Here is a 19,084-nt window from a genome sequence, read left to right as displayed (position 1 = left end):
CCATTTGTGTCAACTTGTGTGCATGTTATCAGGCCAAAATTACCAGGGTATATAAACTTTTGATCAGGGTCATTTGGGTAGTTTCTGTTGTGATTATGATTTAAAAAGAGTAAACACAGTTGATTGATAATAAATGGCTTCAGCCGAACACTAACCATGAGTGAAAGAAACGTTTTTGTGTTATCATTCATATTCTCTGAAAAATGGCCAAGAAATCATAAATTCTGTCAGGGTATGTAAACTTATGAGCACAACTGTATATCATTTGTTTAAAAGTGTAACAACAATGTAAATACAATTTACTCCCAACCAACCATTGACTGCCATTATACAGTAGCTCCCTGTTAACAGAAGAAGGGTCTCACTGTAAATCTAGAACCCCCATTTATAGCCCGTAGCTGACTCTGACTTTTAGGTCCCATGTTCTTCTGTCAATCCCGCTCCCAGTAGACCTCGTTGATCTCTATAAATTACAGAGAAAGATGCTGTTCCTGTGGCTCATTTTGAATATGTTTTCCAAGCATTGCGTGCTCAGTTGGTTTATCGGTTCGGACAGATGAGTCATGCCTGCCCCTCCTCAGCCACCATTCTCATGGCAGCCCAGAAATCAGGTCCTTGCGCGCTTCTCGCTTTGTCACAACAATTACATCTCAGAACACGCAGAGTTTTACTGAGCATCATTTGAGTGTAATGTAGTCAAGCAGAGCAATACTTTCGGCAGCAAACAAACAAGACAAGTGTTCTCCTGTGCCAGACTCTACTTTTATTGTGCGACATACAGAATGTCTGACACTGAAGGTGGCTGTCATCGGCTGTGATAGGACAGATGTTGGTGGAAATTACAAGAATGCACACTGTGAATCAATAGTGCTCCTGCTGTAATGTCTCAGAGGGGGGACATTACTGTTCTTGTTGGTTGCTTTTTTTTTTTGGTACTGCTTTCCTAGGAGAAAAGGATTTCAGTAGGTTGGAGAATGTAGAATTTTTCTTAGGCCCCATGAACAGTGCACAAGACTCCGGCATTTAGTTGCAGGAAGACGGTAAAGATGCCATGGAGCTTGTAAAACTCAATGAGAGGCTTACAACTGGCTGGGCAGTTCACCAAGCGGTACTGATGTTTAGAGCAGTAAGCACCCAGGACTGACTGCCTGAAACGCAAGTATTCAGAGCATTCGTCCCTTGGTGCATACTGGGTACCACTCTGGGCACCATCCAGCCGCAGCATCGTTCACCTGTTCCTTCTACCCACACCTACACACCGGAGTCTCATGCAACAGGATTCTCAATATGCACAAGGCCTTAGTCATGAGCGGGTTTGGAATTGGGTGAAGCAACATAGGCCTTAGCTCAAGGAACAGTATTTAATGGGAGTGGGGCAAGAACCTGGGGCCAGATTCACATAGAATTGCCCTGGCGCAGCGTATCACTGATACGCTACGCCGCCGTATCTTACCTGGTGGAATTTCGAATCCACAGCCGAAGCCGTACGCCTGTCGGATCGAAGCCAGAAGCCGTCGTATCTTGGTTTGAGGATTCAAACTAAAGATACGACGCGGCAAATTTGAAAGTACGCCGAAGTATCAGTAGATACCCCGGCGTACTTGCTCTGAGAATCTGGCCCCTGGTGTTTAATCTTATTGGCCAAGAAGCATTGCCTGTCTAACTTCTACTTACCTATTCAGTATTTTTTTTTCTATAGCTTGAAAGCACTTTTATGCTCACCCAAAAAATCTCACACCCACAACTCCACCAGAATGGTGGGAGGGAAAAGAAGAATACAATGGGACTTTACCAAATTGGGTGCAAACAAAATATGTAAAAATATTAAAAACACACAGCATATTATAAAATAAGAGGCATATACATATTTCCACAGATATATGTATCAATGAGCATAAAAACAGATCAACGCGTTTCACGGACAAGTTGCTTCCTTAGGATCCGCGACACTTGATACTATATTCAACAGTTACTATACTATATTCAACCCTAGAACCCTAACAATTACCGCTAAGCCTAATGATTACCCCTAACTCTAACCCTAACCTTTAACCCTAACCTTCAGAATTTTTTTTTAAAGTCAGCAGCTACAAAATACTATAGCTGCTGACTTTTAAAGGGGAAGTCCAACCTAGTGATGTCACCCATAGACTTACTATAGGGCTTCCGTTGTCGGCTGCCTCTTCTGCACCTGCCTCCACAGCTAAGCGTGGGATTTGGTAGGATCGGCTTCAGAAAAGGTATGTATACTGATTTCTTCTTTACAGGGTTAGATAGGTTAGTATTAGATTGTGGATGCCTATAGATGTAGCGATTTTAGTGTTAGGTTGGACTTCTCCTTTAATATAAGGACACTTAACTGTCCACGAATCCAATTTCAAACGGTTCTCTGGAGCCGCCATCTCGACTAAGGGAAACAGGCAGCAAGCCTTCTGGCTTCATAGGCGGTCTTCCACTGCAAATGCGCAAAGTGCGCTGCACTTTGTGATATGCCAGCGGCAGGTGAAGGGGGGCCAAACTTCACCCAGAAGTGGGAGCCGGTACCTGTCAAAACCAGGTACCCACCCCCCTCTCCCCAAAAGGTGCCAAATGTGGCAGCTGAGGGGTGGGGGGAGGCAGACAAGCAGAGCTTTCCCTTCTGGGTGGAGCTCCGCTTTAACCCAGACCCTAACATTTAACCCTAGTCCTTAACCCTTACCCTAATATGCAACTTTGGACACATAAAGGTTCTATGCTGCACTACTTTGATGCTACTTAAAGTGGTTGTAAGCCCTGTACAATCACTTTTACCTACAGGTAAACCTATATTAAGGGTTACCTATATATATGTACTAGAAATATCTCCTAAACCTATACGGTTTAGGAGGTATTTACCATATACGCTTGCACAGAAATCATCGGCGCATGTGCACTGAAGATCATGCCGTTTCTAAAGAGCTGGTGCTGTGACCAGTCAGAGAGCTGGAGTCCGCGGCCCTGGAAGGAAGAGGGGCGAATATGGATGCTTCCATACAGCAAGGACAGCGGTGACATTGCGGGCTTCCTTTACAGGTAAGTGTAACATGATACCAGCCCATTATGCTTTTACTTTGCAGGGGAAGAAGAGGAAGTAAAACCCATCAGGGTTTACTTCCTCTTTAAGTCCCAGAGAATATAAAGTAGCATCAAAGTCGCACTCTTTGAACAAAACTGTCATACTTTCCTTATAGCCTCAGAAAAAAAAACACATCAAAAATACGTGCTCCAAAACACACCGGAAATTCATCAGTTGCAACCTGCATAGATGGGAACCTAGCCTTAGGCCCAGATTCATGTAGGAGATACGTGTCTGAGCCGTCGTATCTTGGCGCCTGATTCAAAGAATCAGATACGCCAGAATTTGTATAAGATACGACCAGCGTAAGTCTCCTACGCCGCCGTATCTTAACTGCATATTTACGCTGGCCGCTAGGGGCGTGTACGCTGATTTACGCTTAGAATTATGAAAATTAGCTCGATACGCCAATTCACAAACATACGCCCGGCCGTCGCATTACAGATACGCCGTTTACGTTAGGCTTTTCCCGGCGTAAAGTTACCCCTGCTATATGAGGCGTAGATGAGGCGTATCCTATGTTAAGTATGGACGTCGGGCCAGCGTCGAATTTTCCGTCGATTACGTCGTTTGCGTAAGTCGTTCGCGAATAGGGCTGTGCGTAATTACGTTCACGTCAAAAGCATTGGCTTTTTGCGGGTTAATTTGGAGCATGTGCACTGGGATACTTTCACGGACGGCGCATGCGCCGTTCGGAGAAAGCGCAATTTATGTGGGGTCCCAATACATTTACATAATACACGCCCACATCTTCCACATTTGAATTAGGCGGGCTTACGCCGGCCTATTTATGCTACGCCGCCGCAACTTTGCTTTGAGAATACTGCACTTGCCTCTCAAAGTTGCGGAGGCGTAACGTAAATAGGATACGTTACGCCCGCACAAAGATGCGCTCTCCTACGTGAATCCGGGCCAGAGAGTTGTAAAATTTCTGTCAGGTTTTTTTTTTTTTTATATAAAAAATTTGAAATTAGTAGTTGACTTTACCTTGTGTTTTACTGCACTGCTCTGTAAATGAAATCCACGTTTACCCAGGGGGAAATAATTGACATCTATTTTACCTCATTAAGATAAATGCTGGGCCATGCAGACTTCAACTTCACTAAGCTATAATTGAAACCCACAATCGACCGACCGTCAGCTGTCTGGGGCTTCTCTGGCGTTTGATTGTGTGATGAATGTTCCGATTTACAAACCGCAGCATACGTACACAGACTATTCATCTATAATATTCACTAGTCTGACTCATAGTTACAAAAATAGTATCCAGAAAATCTGAGAAGATGGCTTTTAAGTCAGTAAATGTTATCAATAGAATACTGAATGTTAAAGTGGACCTAGAATCAGATATATTTTTCATGTTAAAGTGTTTTTTTACACTTAGAACCTCTCTCTGATTTTTTTTTCTGACTCATTCAATTTGTCCTGGGGACCATTGTTACCGAATATAAAAATAAGGAAAAATCCAACTTCCTGTCTTGTCTGGCTCACCACAGCTGTGTTAACCCTTCCCTACTCTATCAAAAAAAATAAAAAATGGTTTTAGATATACTTTAGAGTGGAATTTCACTCAAAAAGTGAAGTCCCGTTGGTTCGCCCCCTCCACCCAGCCTGTAACTGAGTTACAGGTTTTTTTTTCAGGGGAGGGGGAAGTGAGTACTGATTTTTATTGGCACCTCCTCCTACCTCCGCAATACTCACCTAGTTCCTTTCCCTGTCCCTTCCCCTCTCACAGTCATGTGTGCCAGGAGGCTGCAGGACCGTTCACAGAGCACCAAAATAGTACGTGGGCTTTTTTGACGCATTTGTCACACATAAGGCAGTCCGCAAAAAAAAAAAGACCTGCCCTGTGCATGAAAACATGCCCACAGATGATGCAAGTTATAATGTGAATGGGGGCTAGAAGGTATTCTTGCTTTATTTAATGTACTTACCGGTATCTAGCACCTTGAATTAACACAGCACTTTACATCAGTCCGTGCCCTTAAAGTGGTGGTTCCCCTAAAAATAAAATTTTGACATCGCATTTAGCAAATAAATTACAGTTAGAATCGGCTTGTTTTATTTAAAAATTACCTCCGTACGTATCGTTTCCTATATTCGGTCCCACCGCCACTTCCGGGTACGATGCAGGCGGTGGGCGTTCCTAATTGATTGACAGGCATCCGACCGACGCATCCATCGCGTCACGAGATGCCGAAAAAAGCCGAACGTCGGTGCGGCTCTATACGGCGCATGCGCACCGACGTTCGGCTTTTTTCGGCATCTCGTGACGCGATGGATGCGTCGTTCGGATGCCTGTCAATCAATTAGGAACGCCCACCGCCTGCATCGTACCCGGAAGTGGCGGTGGGACCGAATATAGGAAACGATACGTACGGAGGTATTTTTTAAATAAAACAAGCCGATTCTAAGGCCCCGTACTCACGACCAAACATGTCTGCTGAAACTGGTCCGCAGGCCAGTTTCAGCAGACATGTTTGGTCGTGTGTGGGCGCGAGCGGGCCGAATTCCAGCAAACATTTGCCCGCCGGGCCTTTTCCCAGCGGACAAATATTCCTGGACTTGTTTTAAAACAGTCCGCTGGAATCCTGCCCGCTCGGACATGTACGGTCGTCAGTACAGACCTACCGTACATGTCCAGGCGCCCGCCGTCCCTCGCATGCGTCGAATGACTTCGACGCATGCGTGGAAGCATTTTAAAGGCGGGCCGCCCACGTCGCTGCGTCATCGACGCGGCGACACCGCGGACACGCCCCGCGTATTGTTTACGCGCGGACTTCTGTACGATGGTGTGTACAACCATCGTACAGAAGCCCTCTGGCAGACATGTATGGTGAAAACGGTCCGACGGACCGCTTTCACCATACATGTTTGGTCGTGAGTACCCGGCCTAACTGTAATTTATTTGCTAAATGCGATGCCTAAATTTTATTTTTAGGGGAACCACCGCTTTAAGGAGCTGACAATCTAAGGTCCCTAACTCACATTTAAACAGAGAGGATAACCATATCTGAACCATAACCTGTGTGCAGTCTTTGAGGAATGGGAAAATATGCCAGATGGAGGAGGATTGAGCACTGTAGACCACCTATAATCTAGTGGTCCATTCTTGAGGGTAAGAGGCCCAGTTTGCTGAGGTGTTGTTGGAGGATCATTTTACCACTACCACATCATTGTCTTATACTCTGGGTGCTCCCTTTGGATCTGTGGAAACTCTTTGAATGGACTTTTTAATAAGCACTGCATTTTATTTAGAGACACACACATACTAGGGCTGATTTATACAGGAGCCAATTAATCTACCCAGCATGCCTTTGGGAGTGGGAGGAAACCGGAGTTCCCAGAGGAATCCCACGCAGGCATAGGGAGAACATGCAAAATCCACAGTTGGGGGTTTCATTACTAAAGCTAGAGAGGGCAAAGTTAGTCACAATTCTGCAGAGAAACCAATCAGCTTCTAACCTCAGCTTGTTTAATTAGCGTTAGCAATAAGGCTGGGTTCACACTTGTCCAACAAACGCTCCGACATTGGGAGCCTCATGTCGCATGACGTGTGAAAATCAATGTTTCCCTATGAGAGCTGTCTTAACTGGTCCGACACAAGTCGGTCCGACTTTGAAAATGCTCCCTGTACTACTTTGGTCCGACATTGATCCTACTTCAAGTGCGGCGCTATTAGTATCCGAAGAAACAGGCATTACTATCACGCTGTTTAGACTCACCACTGTTGTGGGGGAGTCCACACTTCATGGTAAGAGTACCCATCTTCTTTCTGGTGGTGGCTTCATAAGCGTACAGTGGTGACAGTATCTGCATGACGTCAGGATCAATACCAACTATAGACTCTAGTGGATTAATGACTGACTGTCTACTTTATATTGCACATGGGATCTGAATTTTTTATGCTTATATGTATATATTTTGCAATTTTTTTTGTGTGAGTGGAGATTAAAGTGGAGGTTCACCCTATAAAAAATTTCTAACAGTACATCCAGCACCGTGCTGCATATAAAATGTCACTGACCTTTATTTTTTTTCCCCGTAGATATCGTTTAGGCGTGGAAATCACCGCGGCTTCCGGGTAGGGAGTCCCGCGGGAGTGGGCGTTCCTATTGACATGCCAATCAATTGGCATGCTAAACGACGGCGCACACAGTGCGTCACGACTTCCCGAAGGAAGCTCGGGTCAGCTCGGCTCTATTCGGCGCCTGCTCACCGGCGCCGAATAGAGCCGAGCCGACCCGAGCTTCTTTCGGGAAGTCGTGACGTGCTGTGTGCGCCATCGTTTAGCATGCCAATTGATTGGCATGTCAATAGGAACGCCCACTCCCGCGGGACTCCCTACCCGGAAGCCGCGGTGATTTCCACGCCTAAACGATATCTACGGAAATAAATAAATAAAGGTCCGTGACATTTTATATGCAGCACGGTGCTGGATGTACTGTTAGAAATTTTTTATAGGGTGAACCTCCACTTTAAGTTCACATCATTTTTGTCACAGACACCCCATATATATATATATCTTTTCACTTGTTTTTCATCATGACACTTGTCAGTGTCATTAACCATACGTTTTATTGCAATTCTTTTGTGTATGAATTTTTTTTTTATACACTGTTTATATTTTGTCATTTTGTGACACTTCTGTCACAAATGTATCTATTTGTTGGTGCAGGGAGCTTTTTTCATCACCTGTTTATGGGCAGCGCAGTATTATACCTTTTCCACCATATATTAATAATTATGCTACCAGTAATACCAGTATTAGTGTGTACTGTAAATCGCCTCCGGTTCCTTTACGGTGTTTCATTTTGCTGGAGGCCACCATTTTGTTTAAACCCAGAGCAGTCACTTCTTTATTAAGAACTCTTGCCCTCTCTTTGGTCTCAAAAAAGATATGTCACTTTCTGTAATTAAAATATGTACATTTCCAGCCCTGATTATACATCTTGGCTCAGAGAGGAAGGCTGACAAAAGATTTACAGTGTTCACAGATCTGCTGATGAGGGAGAAAGGGGAGAATGTCTGAGAGATAAGATAAGACACTATCCTTGTAAAGCCGGCTATACATCAATCGAAATTCAGCTGGTCCAGCAGGGACTGGGAGAATTTTGATCCATGTATGGGCAGGCTGGTTGTACACAAGTCGATTGATAGATCGACTTGTGTACAACCAGCCTGTCTTTTTTTTTTTTTGCTGAATGATTTGACTCGCTGGCTATAGCAGGCAACACTGATCATTGTATTCTGAAGGCAGGGAAGGCTCCTTGCTGTCAGAATACAATAGCTCAGTGGCAAGGATCCCATCGTTTGTAAATGGGGAATCTGCTCATTGTTTTCTGAATCCTGTATGGCCGGCTTAAATTTAACTCTTTTGTGTCTCCCCGATAATAGAGTTTATCCTGTCGCCTCTCCTGGTCTCCCTCCCTTATCAGTGTTTCTTTCACACAGTCTAGGTCATTCCTGTTGTTTTTTACATAGTTACATAGTAGGTGAGGTTGATAAAAGACACAAGTCCATCAAGTCCAACCTATGTGTGTGATTATATGTCAGTAATACATCGTACATCCCTGTATGTTGTGGTCGTTCAGGTGCTTATCTAATAGTTTCTTGAAACCATCGATGCTCCACGCTGAGACCACCGCCTGTGGAAGGAAATTCCACATCCTTGCCGCTCTATCAGTAAAGTTCCCTCTACGCATATTGAGGCTAAACCTCTTTTCTTCTAATTTTAGTGAGTGGCCACATGTCTTAATAAACTCCCTTCCGCAAAAAAGTTTTATCCCTATTGTGGGGTCACCAGTACAGTATTTGTAAATTTAAATCATATCCCCTCTCAAGCATCTCTTCTCCAGAGAGAATAAGTTCTTTTCCTCATAACTAATATCCTCCAGACCCTTTATTAGCTTTGTTGCCCTTCTTTGTATTCACTTCATTTCCAGTACATCCTTCCTGAGGATTGGTGCCCACAACTGGACAGCATACTCCAGGTGCGGCCGGACCAGAGTCTTGTAGAGTGGGAGAATTATCATTTTATCTCTGGAGTTATTCCCTTTTTTTTTATGCATTTCAATATTCTGTTTGCTTTATCAGCAGCTTGGCATTGCATGCTATTTCTGAGCCTGTCATCTACTAGGATCCCCAGGTCCTTTTCCATTCTAGATTCCCCCAGAGGCTCTGCCCCCAGTGTATAGATTGCATTCACGTTTTTTTTCTTCCCCCTTCAGCAATAGTACATTTTAAATCTCTCATTTAATCGTCCTCTAGTGGTTCTGATTTTAGGCACAGTGCCAAGAATAGAGGGCAACTGAGCATGTGCAAAGCAGGGTGAGACAGCGTATTACTGGATTTTAAACAGTATTATTTTTAATGTTTTCCATAGCTATACCTGCAAAAGGGGCCACAGCCTGAAGTGATCAATTCATTTTCTCAGACTAAAGTTCAACTTTAACCACTTGCCGAAGGCTGGCCATTATATAACGTTCTCGGCTTTGTGGTGGTGTATCTGAATGATGGGTGCAGCTACAGGCATCATTCAGATATCAGCATTTTCAGCCGGCGATTCCCTACACCATAAGAATGATCATAGCAGCTGTTCCGCTGCTTGATCATTCTTACGGGTGGCAAGAGGGGACGTCCCCCCCTCCCGCCGCCCTTCGGTGCTTCTACCGACTCACCTGTGCGATTGGTGAGTCGGTGAGAGGATCCGCCGGCCTTGGATGTTGATCATAGAGATTTTCGGCGGACCAGATGGTCACCGGAGTGTCTATGATTGTCGGAGGCCGAGCGCGATGTTATGACGTCACGCCTGGCCTCTGCATTAGAAAAAATGGCGCCGCTTTGGCTGTGAAGCGGTGATCGTTTATTTTTTATTTTAGCCTTCCCAGCCTATAGATGAGATGTGGGGTCTTATTGACCCTATATCTCACTGTAAAGAGGACCTGTCATGCTATATTCCTATTGAAAGGGATGTTTACATTCGTTGTAATAGGAATAAAAGTGATCAATTTTTTTTTTTAAAGTGTCAAAAAAAAAAAAAATGTTTTAAAGTGTCCCTGTCCCTGTGTGCTCGCACGCAGAAGCGAACACATATGTAAGCCCCACCCACATATGAAAACGGTGTTCAAACCACACGTGTGAGGTGTTGCCGCAAATGTTAGAGCGAGAGCAATAATTCTAGCCCTAGACCTCCTCTGTAACTCAAAACATGTAACCAGTAATAAAATTAAAGCGTCACCTATGGGGATTTTTAAGGACTGAAGTTTGGCGCCATTCCACGAGCGTGTGCAATTTTGAAGCGTGACATGTTGGGTATCATTTACTCTGCGTAACTTCATCTTTCACATTATGCACCAGCTTGCACCCATCATTTGGAAAAAATAAGCATTCGGGGGGCTGCTATGTGCGCTCCTTTGTGTTTTGTTGGAACCATGTAGGCAGTTTCTAGATGTGACCGAAAAAATAACTCTGAAAGGTGAAGCAATGTTTGGTGTTGATTTGCCACAGTACTAAAATGAAAGCCTCAGTGCTGTGCATTTATTTATATTCCCATCACACATTTGGTGTATGGGTCCTTAGTTTAAAAGTAAATAATAAAACACGCTGCATGTGAAATGTTAGAGGAAATAAAAATGGTCATGTAAATAACTTGAAGCGCCGAGTGATTGAAACTTCTTAGAATTGCTGGAACACAGGAGCCAAGCATTTCATGTTTTCTAAGCTGTCTTCCCTGCTGACTCTTTTCAGGTTTTGTCAGTACAAGTCTATTATCGGGAAAATTGCTGAAGATTGGACACTTGGATCTCCGAGACATCAACAATGAAGCACTTCATGAAGTGAGTAATTAGCAACGTGTTTTCATCTTAACTTTTTTGAAGTAATATGACATCTATGCAGCGCTTCCCTTATGGCAGGGGCCATTTTGTGAGCTTCAAAGGTATATATAAAACTTTATTGTAACAAAGCTAAATTATCCACAGGCCTCAGCCCCCTACTGCACTTGTTTCCATCAGTTAAATATTCTAGCACAGCGGCTGCTGATGTTCATTTTTTTTGCATATGGTGATGTTATTTGTGTTTATTCTCACATTGCTTTAGTACCCAGATAGAAAGCAAATGAGCTGCATTTTGAAAATGACTTGCTAAGCTATTGCTAGACTTGCCAGGCTTTACACATTTGTTGCACAATTGCAGCCAGTCCACAAAGCATGACTCCCAGATCAACTTTCTTTGCAAACATTCTGGGTTATGTTATGCAATAGTCATCCCACCACAGGGGTCACTGTGGTTGAGTTTTCATGCAGTAGACTTACAGAACTCTTGCTGTCGACTCACCACTGCAACTTTGCTCTTACTATAGACTTGCCACACAAATTTGCTACAAATTGGAAAAGTGTCAACTAGAACTTGTGGACACTTTTGACACATTTTTGGGACCATTGACAACTATATAGCGATCAGTGCTATAAAAATGCACTGATTACTGTGTAAATGTAACTGGCAGGGAAGGGGTTAACACTAGGGGGCGATCAAAGGGTGAATTGTGTTGCCTAATGTGTGTTTCTAACTGTGGGGGAAGGGGACTGACTGGAGGAAATGACAGATCGTTGTTCCTAGCTAGTAGGAACACACGATCTGTCTGTCCTCTCGTCACAGAACAGGGATTTGTGTGTTTACACACACATGTCCTGTTCTGGCTCTCGTGCCTGCGATCGCGCATGGCCGTCAGTCATATCCCTCTACAGTGTGTACTTTTTTCTGACAGCTCAGACAACCTATATACAGTGCCTTGAAAAAGTATTCATACCCCTGGAAATGTTCCACATTTTGTCATGTTACAACCAAAAACGTAAATGTATTTTATTGGGATTTTATGTGATAGACCAACACAAAGTGGCACATATTTGTGAAGTGGAAGGAAAATGATAAATGGTTTTCAGTTTTGTTTTACAAATAAATATGTGAAAAGTGGGGTGTGCATTTGTATTCGTCCCCCTTTACTCTGATACCCTTAACTATAATCTAGTGGAGCCAATTGCCTTCAGAAGTCACCTAATTAGTAAATAGAGTCCACCTGTGTAATTTAATCTCAGTATAAATACAGCTGTTCTGTGAAGCCCTCAGAGGTTTGTTAGAGAACCTTAGTGAACAAACCGCATCATGAAGGCCAAGGAACATACCAGACAGGTCAGGGATAAAGTTGTGGAGAAGTTTAGAGCAGAGTTAGGTTATAACAAAAATATCCCAAGCTTTGAACATCTCACAGAGCACTGTTCAATCCATCATCCGAAAATGGAAAGAGTATGTCAGATGCACATGATAACTCTGGAGGAGCTGCAGAGATCCACAGCTCAGGTGGGAGAATCTGTCCACAGGACAACTATTAGTCGTGCACTTCACAAATCTGGCCTTTATGGAAGAGTGGCAATAAGAAAGACATTGTTGAAAGAAAACCATACAAAATCCTGTTTGCAGTTTGTGAGAAGCCATGTGGGGAACACAGAAAACATGTAGAAGAAGGTGCTCTGGTCAGATGAGTACAAAATTTAACTTTTTGGCCTAAAAGCAAAACGCTGTGTGTGGTGGGAAACTAAAGCCTCGTACACACGATCAGTCCATCCGATGAGAACGGTCTGAAGGACCGTTGTCATCAGTTAACCATCGGTTAAAAAAACGATTGTGTCAGAACGCGGTGACGTAAAACACAACGACGTGCTGAAAAAAACGAAATTCAATGCTTTCAAGCATGCGTCAACTTGATTCTGAGCATCCGTAGATTTTTAACCGATGGTTGTGCCTTCTAACGATCGGTTAAAATTTAAAGCAAGTTGGCTTTTTTTTAACCGATGGTTAAATAACCTATGGGGCCCACACACGATCGGTTTTGACCGATGAAAACGGTTCATCAGACCGTTGTCCTCTGGTTAACTGATCGTGTGTACGAGGTCTTACGCTGCACATCACCCTGAACACACCATAGGATGCATTAAGGTGAAAAAACATGAACCTTTACAACCCCTTTAAGAACCTTCAATTTGACTTGCTACATTTTTTTTGGAACTATGAAAGACACAGAATTGCTAAGCCCGTCCTCTATGCTCCCTGAGTTCAAGGTGGCCTTGCATTCCCAAACATGGCTAAGTATTACTTAGCAACCCAGCTACGCTCTCTTGCCTCTTGGTATATCCTCCATGCTTACAACCATTGGGCAGAGGTCGAGAAACTGTGGTTGGCCCCTGTCCACTTGAACTCTATATTGTGGAGTACTGATGCCCCACTTGACACTTTGTGATTGTTAGGATCTATGTTGTTTCTACACACTCTTTGGCGACGCGCCAATCTCCTATACCCTCTTACCTCTGCTACTTCATTAGCAACTTCCTTTCTGTTTACGCTCAATGTCCTGGATAGTTTGACTTTGCAGGTGTCTCGCTTTTGTATAGGAAAGTCCTTGTTTCACTTTGGTTAAAAGGTGGATGTTAGAACTACAATACTGCGGACCTTCCAGGACCTACATGACGTTTATGACCTACCCAGGCAGGCACTCTTTAGTTATTTACAAATACGACATTACTCTTAGTATTGTGAAATATGGTAGCTGCGCTGTGGGGGAGGGAATGGGAAGGGGAAGTGAAAAGGGAATGCGAAGTAAAGGGATCGTGGGTGAACTAAACAGTGAAAAAAAAAAAAAAAGTAGCTGATGATACTACAATGAACAATACAGATGAAAGTGAACAAATCTATAATCCTGTAAAGATTTAACAGTGAAAATACATAGTAAAATGGCTTCTACATATACAAACACCAAAACTAGCATAAAATAAGTGGAAAAAAAAGTGCAAAACTATCAAAAATCGCACATGTGATAAAGTCCTGTCCATATATAAGGATCAGATCTAGCAGTCCAGTAATTCCTCCACAGAACAGTATCTATATGAAACACCTCAACCCACAATGCTATTTGCACAAATGAAATCTTCCGTGATGACACCTTTGAGTGTGCTAGCAGCTCACCTCATGGCTGTTTGTCCAAACAGCTAACAGAGATACTGATCGCAGCTGGATGAGTGGGCTGATAAAACACCTCCTCCTGACTCCTAAGACAGCTCTCAGTGGCCAATGTGTGTCATGGAAAAGAGAAGATATATGCAATGCATATAGCGTGACACTGAGGGTACCTCGAACAGGTAAAGATTTGAGAAAATGCACTAGCATGAATAAAAGGACAGCGGGCATAAATCCACGAGTGCCGAACACGTATCCCCCTCAGAGTGTCAGCTATACAGGTGAGAGTGTGATCTGATCCTCATACGTCCAAATGGCAAGGCTCAACGTATCATAGGAGCATTAGGAAGAGCGAAAAAGAGACTATAGCGTGACTCCATAGAATGAATACATTTAATAAAAAACTCACATTTAGGTAGTGAAGTAGAGTAAAACATCTACGAGTGCCAAACTCGTATCAAAACTTCAGACTCTGTCTGTACCCGGTGCTCCAATCCCTACGTATCGTCACATCACGTGACTTCATCAGGTGATGTGACGATACGTGGTGTTTGTATATGTAGTAGCCATTTTCCTATGTAATTTCACTGTTAAATCTTTACAGGATTATAGGTGTTTGTTCACTTTCATCTGTATTGTTCATTGTAGTATCATCAGATACCTTTTTTTTTTGTTTGTTTCACTGTTTAGTTCACACACGATCCCTTTACTTCGCATTCCCTTTTCACTTCCCCTTCCCATTCCCTCCCCCACAGCGCAGCTACCATATTTCACATTATCACTTTCTCTGTTAGGATCAGATCCACAGGTGCTGCTGCAGTCTCCCCCCCCCCCCCCCCAGTCCATCAGACACCCCAGGAGTTCTCTATTTCTATATTACTCTTAGTACTTTACGACTAGCCTCCAATTTTCTCACCCGAAAGTTTGAAAACATTTGTTTAGAAGGCCCATCCTCTAAGGCAGTGGTTCTCAACCTGGGGGTCGGGACCCCCTCGGGGGTCGAATGACGATTTGCCAGGGGTCCCCAAATCCTGGACTGTTCCTGAAGCCTGCACTGCTCTCCCGGCCTTTTTGGTGGCCACCCAACAGGGCTGTCCCTGGAGGGATGGGGAGGGGGGGGAACAAATTAGGATAGAGAGAGATAATGGAAAGAAGGGAGAACAAAGAAAGAGTGGTACATCCAAAAATGTACCATAAGGGGTTTTAATACTGTACAAGTGAAAGGGACTCAGGGAGAGCTAAATGTCCATGGGTTAGGGGCACACATTACTTGTCGTGCCTTGGGGGCTGACAACCCACGCTACGAAAATGATTTTTTTTGGTTAGGGGTCCCCACAACTTGGGAAATGTTATCAAGGGGTCACGGCACTAGGAAGGTTGAGAACCACTGCTCTAAGGGTTTGATTTCCCATATTTATCAGCTTCTCATTACTGACCTTACATTGTCTGTGCCTCGGCATGCCTGCATATGCAAAAATGGGAGCAGCCCTTGGGGGAGGAGCTGCCTCTGAAAATGTGGCAACCTATTTGTTCACAGGCATCCAAGAGCTCAAATTGTACCCTGTACGAGGAAAAGCAATATAACCTTCTTTAGCACTGGTACTATATATCCTTCTGTTGGCGCTGCAAAAAAGAACTAGGCTCGTTGTATCACATTTATGGATCTTTATCATTGATCATTCCCTTTTGGCGGATGTTTTTTACTTCCTACTCCATTCAATCTTTGGATCATGGGTGCCTTTCAATCCCCAAATCTTCCTCCTGGGTCTCCCACCACACTCCTCTAAATTTTCCCCCCAAAAAACTCCTTACACTGGTGCTGACTGCTGCACGATGCTTGGTTGCTCTTCAATGGAAGAAATGGGAGCCTTCTTGGTGGATGGAATACCTGACTGCCTCTTTAACTAACTCACTTGATGCTCATAACCAGCTCTTAAAATGGTGGAACCTTTTAGAAGCTTCCCCAGTTTGATGTATCCCATGCCCTGTCTTGCTGTGCGCAGATGGCAACTTCTGATTTTGGGCTCTGACACAGGTGGATGCTCTATGTAATCTTTCTTTTTCTTCCTCCTTCTTTCCCTCTTGCTCTCCTGTAACTTTCTACCGTTTTCCTTTGTGTTTAATACAGTGCCTTTTGATATCTGGTTGCGCACCATATCGCGGGTGGGACCTAGTTGAGCTTATGTTCTTGAGCTTCCATTATTAGGCTTGATGATAATATATTTTGTATCCCGTTCTGGGAATCATTTTCCTTATCCTTGCTTCCCAATTTTATGTTCTGTAAGCTGGCACCTTTTGTTATTTGCCCATTTAAATGTCTTGAACTCTTTTTATTTAATGTTGAAAAACAAATAGAAATTGTCAGTTCTAAAAAAAAAAAAAAAAAAAAGTTCAAGATTGTATTTGCTTTTAAGATTTGATTTTGGAATGAATGGACTTTAATGAAAGAAAAATTCTTACATTTCAGAAAATTTTTCCATCCTGTTCCTTACAATGAAAAATATTGAATGAAATTCTGCTAGTGTATACCCAGCTTAAGTCACATGTTACCTAATAGCCCATTTTGATATCAATACAACTACAGGAGTCTGTGGTAATCCTTTGATGCCTCGGTCTCTCTCCCATGGGGTCCCTGTACCCACCCAGGGCAGAATTTTTAGTGTCCACATTCTGGTTGAGCTATATAGATATGTGATCTTATTAATATGTAATGCATTATTATTGCGACACATACAGGTGCATCCTATTAAATTAGAATATCATCAAAAAGCTTATTTATTTCAGTTATTCAATTCGAATATTTTTTTATATATATATATATATATATATATATATATATATATATATATATATATATATATATATATATATATATATATATATATATATATATATATATATAGATGCGTTACACACAGAGTGATATATTTCAAGCATTTCTTTCTTGTAATTTTGATGATTATGGCTTACAGCTAGTAAAAACCCCAAATTCTATATCTCAGATAATTAGAATATTATATAAGACCAATAAAAAAAATAAAAAAAATGAATACAGAAATGCTGGCTTACTGAAAAGTATGTCAATGTACAGTATAGTATTGGGGCTCCTTTTGCATGAATTACGGCATTAATGCAGCATGGCATGGAGGCAATCAGCCTGTGGCACTGCTGAGGTGTTATGGAAGCCCAGGTTTCTTTGATGGTGGCCTTCAGTTCATCTGCATTGTTGGGTCTGGTGTCTCATCTTCCTCTAGACAATACCTCACAGATTCTCTATGGGGTTTAGGTCAGGCGAGTTTGCTGGCCAATCAAGCACAGTGATACCATGATCATTAAACCAGGTATTGGTACCTTTGGCAGTGTGGGCAGGTTCCAAGTCCTGCTGGAAAATGAAATCAGCATCTCCATAAAGCTGGTCAGCAGAGGGAAGAATGAAGTGCTCTAAAATTTCCTGGTAGAGAGTTGCGCTGACTTTGGACTTGATAAAACACAGTGGACCAACACCAGCAGAAGGCATTGCTCCCCAAATCATCATGGACTGTGGAAAATGTTACATTTCATTTGAAAATCAAGGATTCAGAGTCTAGAGCAGTGGTTCTCAACCTGGGGGTCAAATGTTGATTTGCCAGGGGTCACCGAATCCTGGGCTGTTCTCGCACCACTCTCCCAACTGTTTTGCGGCTGCCCAGCAGGGCTGTCCCTAGAGCCTGTGGCCGCCCACTCAGCCTCCTCACAGCCGCACATTCAGTTCACGGCATGGCTGGGGGGCAGAGACTAGAGGTAAGTTGACTGGTGAGGAATGTGAGGTGGGAGGGTCTGGAGGAGACCTGATTTCAGCAAAGGTGTCACTGCTACGAGACACCACAAAGTCAGAGACACAGTGAGTAATACTACCTGTGATTATAGTTGCCATTAAAAATCCCCACTACAGTTCTCAGATCAGCAGATGACTTTGATCAAAAGCATCTAAGTTGGCTGAACAGAACTCCCCACCAGCATTGCCAATCACCCCAAAGGAGTAAAAGAAGGAATAAAAATAGAGAATACATATAAGGGAGGGAAAAAAAGGGTGAGGAAGAAAGAAAGAGAGGGATGGGTGAAAAAAATAAGAAATTAGGTTAGAGAGAGATACAAGGGAAAGAAAAGAGAACAAAGAGAGTGGTACATCCTAAAATTTTTAATACTGTACGAGTGGAGGGGACTCAGGGAGCGCCACGCTATGAAAATAATTTTACTGTTAGGGGTCCCCACAACTTGGGAAATTTTATCAAGGGGTCACGGCACTAGTAAGGTTGAGAACCACTGGTCTAGAGGAAGAGTGGAGAGGCACAGAATCTAAGTTGCACGAGGTCCAGTGTGAAGTTTTTACTGTCCGTGATGATTTGGGAAGCCATGTTATCTGCTGGTGTTGGTCCACTGTGTTTTTTTAAGTCCAAAGTCAGCACAGTCCTCTACCAGGACATTCTAGAGAACTTCATGGGTTTAGGGCTTCAGCAAAATGACAGCCTCCAGCAAGGAGTAACAGGAACAATGCTGGAGGCAATTTACAGCACACACGCATTTTGGTGGCATAATTATCAGTGTTAAATATATGTTCCTTGTAAAAGAACATTATTTTTTATCAGGTTGTTATGGGTAAAGTTCCACCTTAATTTACAATTATCTAAAAATCAGGAATGTAGAGCAGCATTTCCAATCACATTAGCATACAATCTATTGGAATTTTACCATTTGGGTTTCAGTGGTAACTCATCTGCATCTCACTTTTAGACTGGGCAGTCTTGTTCTCATCATGCAGAAACACCACTGCCCTATACTTGAACATTTTCTGAAGCCTTTTTCCATATTAACCAAACATTTATTTTCTTGTTTTCGTCCTTGCCATAGAAATACGTAAGAGAGAATCGAATCCTATTGATCGAAGCCTCTAAATACAACATCGATCTGTCCTCATGGGTTCCTGCAGTGCTTGAGTCGGGTGCA

General features: G+C 43.0%; 1 protein-coding gene across 3 annotated transcripts in view; it reads left to right on the top strand.

Moving 5' to 3' along the window:
- ELMOD1 (ELMO domain containing 1) overlaps positions 1 to 19,084 on the top strand; it is a 228,966-nt gene that overhangs the window by 88,273 nt on the left and 121,609 nt on the right. For all 3 annotated transcript variants that reach the window (XM_040340256.1, XM_040340257.1, XM_040340255.1), the window contains exon 2: positions 10,844 to 10,932. Coding sequence is in view for 2 of the 3 variants with exons in the window: in XM_040340257.1 (XP_040196191.1) it covers positions 10,916 to 10,932 (17 nt within the window). In the remaining variant the exon portion in view is untranslated. The remainder of the gene's footprint in view (positions 1 to 10,843; positions 10,933 to 19,084) is intronic.

This window comes from Rana temporaria, chromosome 2 (genome assembly GCF_905171775.1).
Source record: "Rana temporaria chromosome 2, aRanTem1.1, whole genome shotgun sequence".
Taxonomy (NCBI): Eukaryota; Metazoa; Chordata; class Amphibia; order Anura; family Ranidae; genus Rana; species Rana temporaria.
The sequence above is the reverse complement of the archived record's forward strand: the minus strand, read 5'-3'. Positions and strand labels throughout refer to the sequence as shown.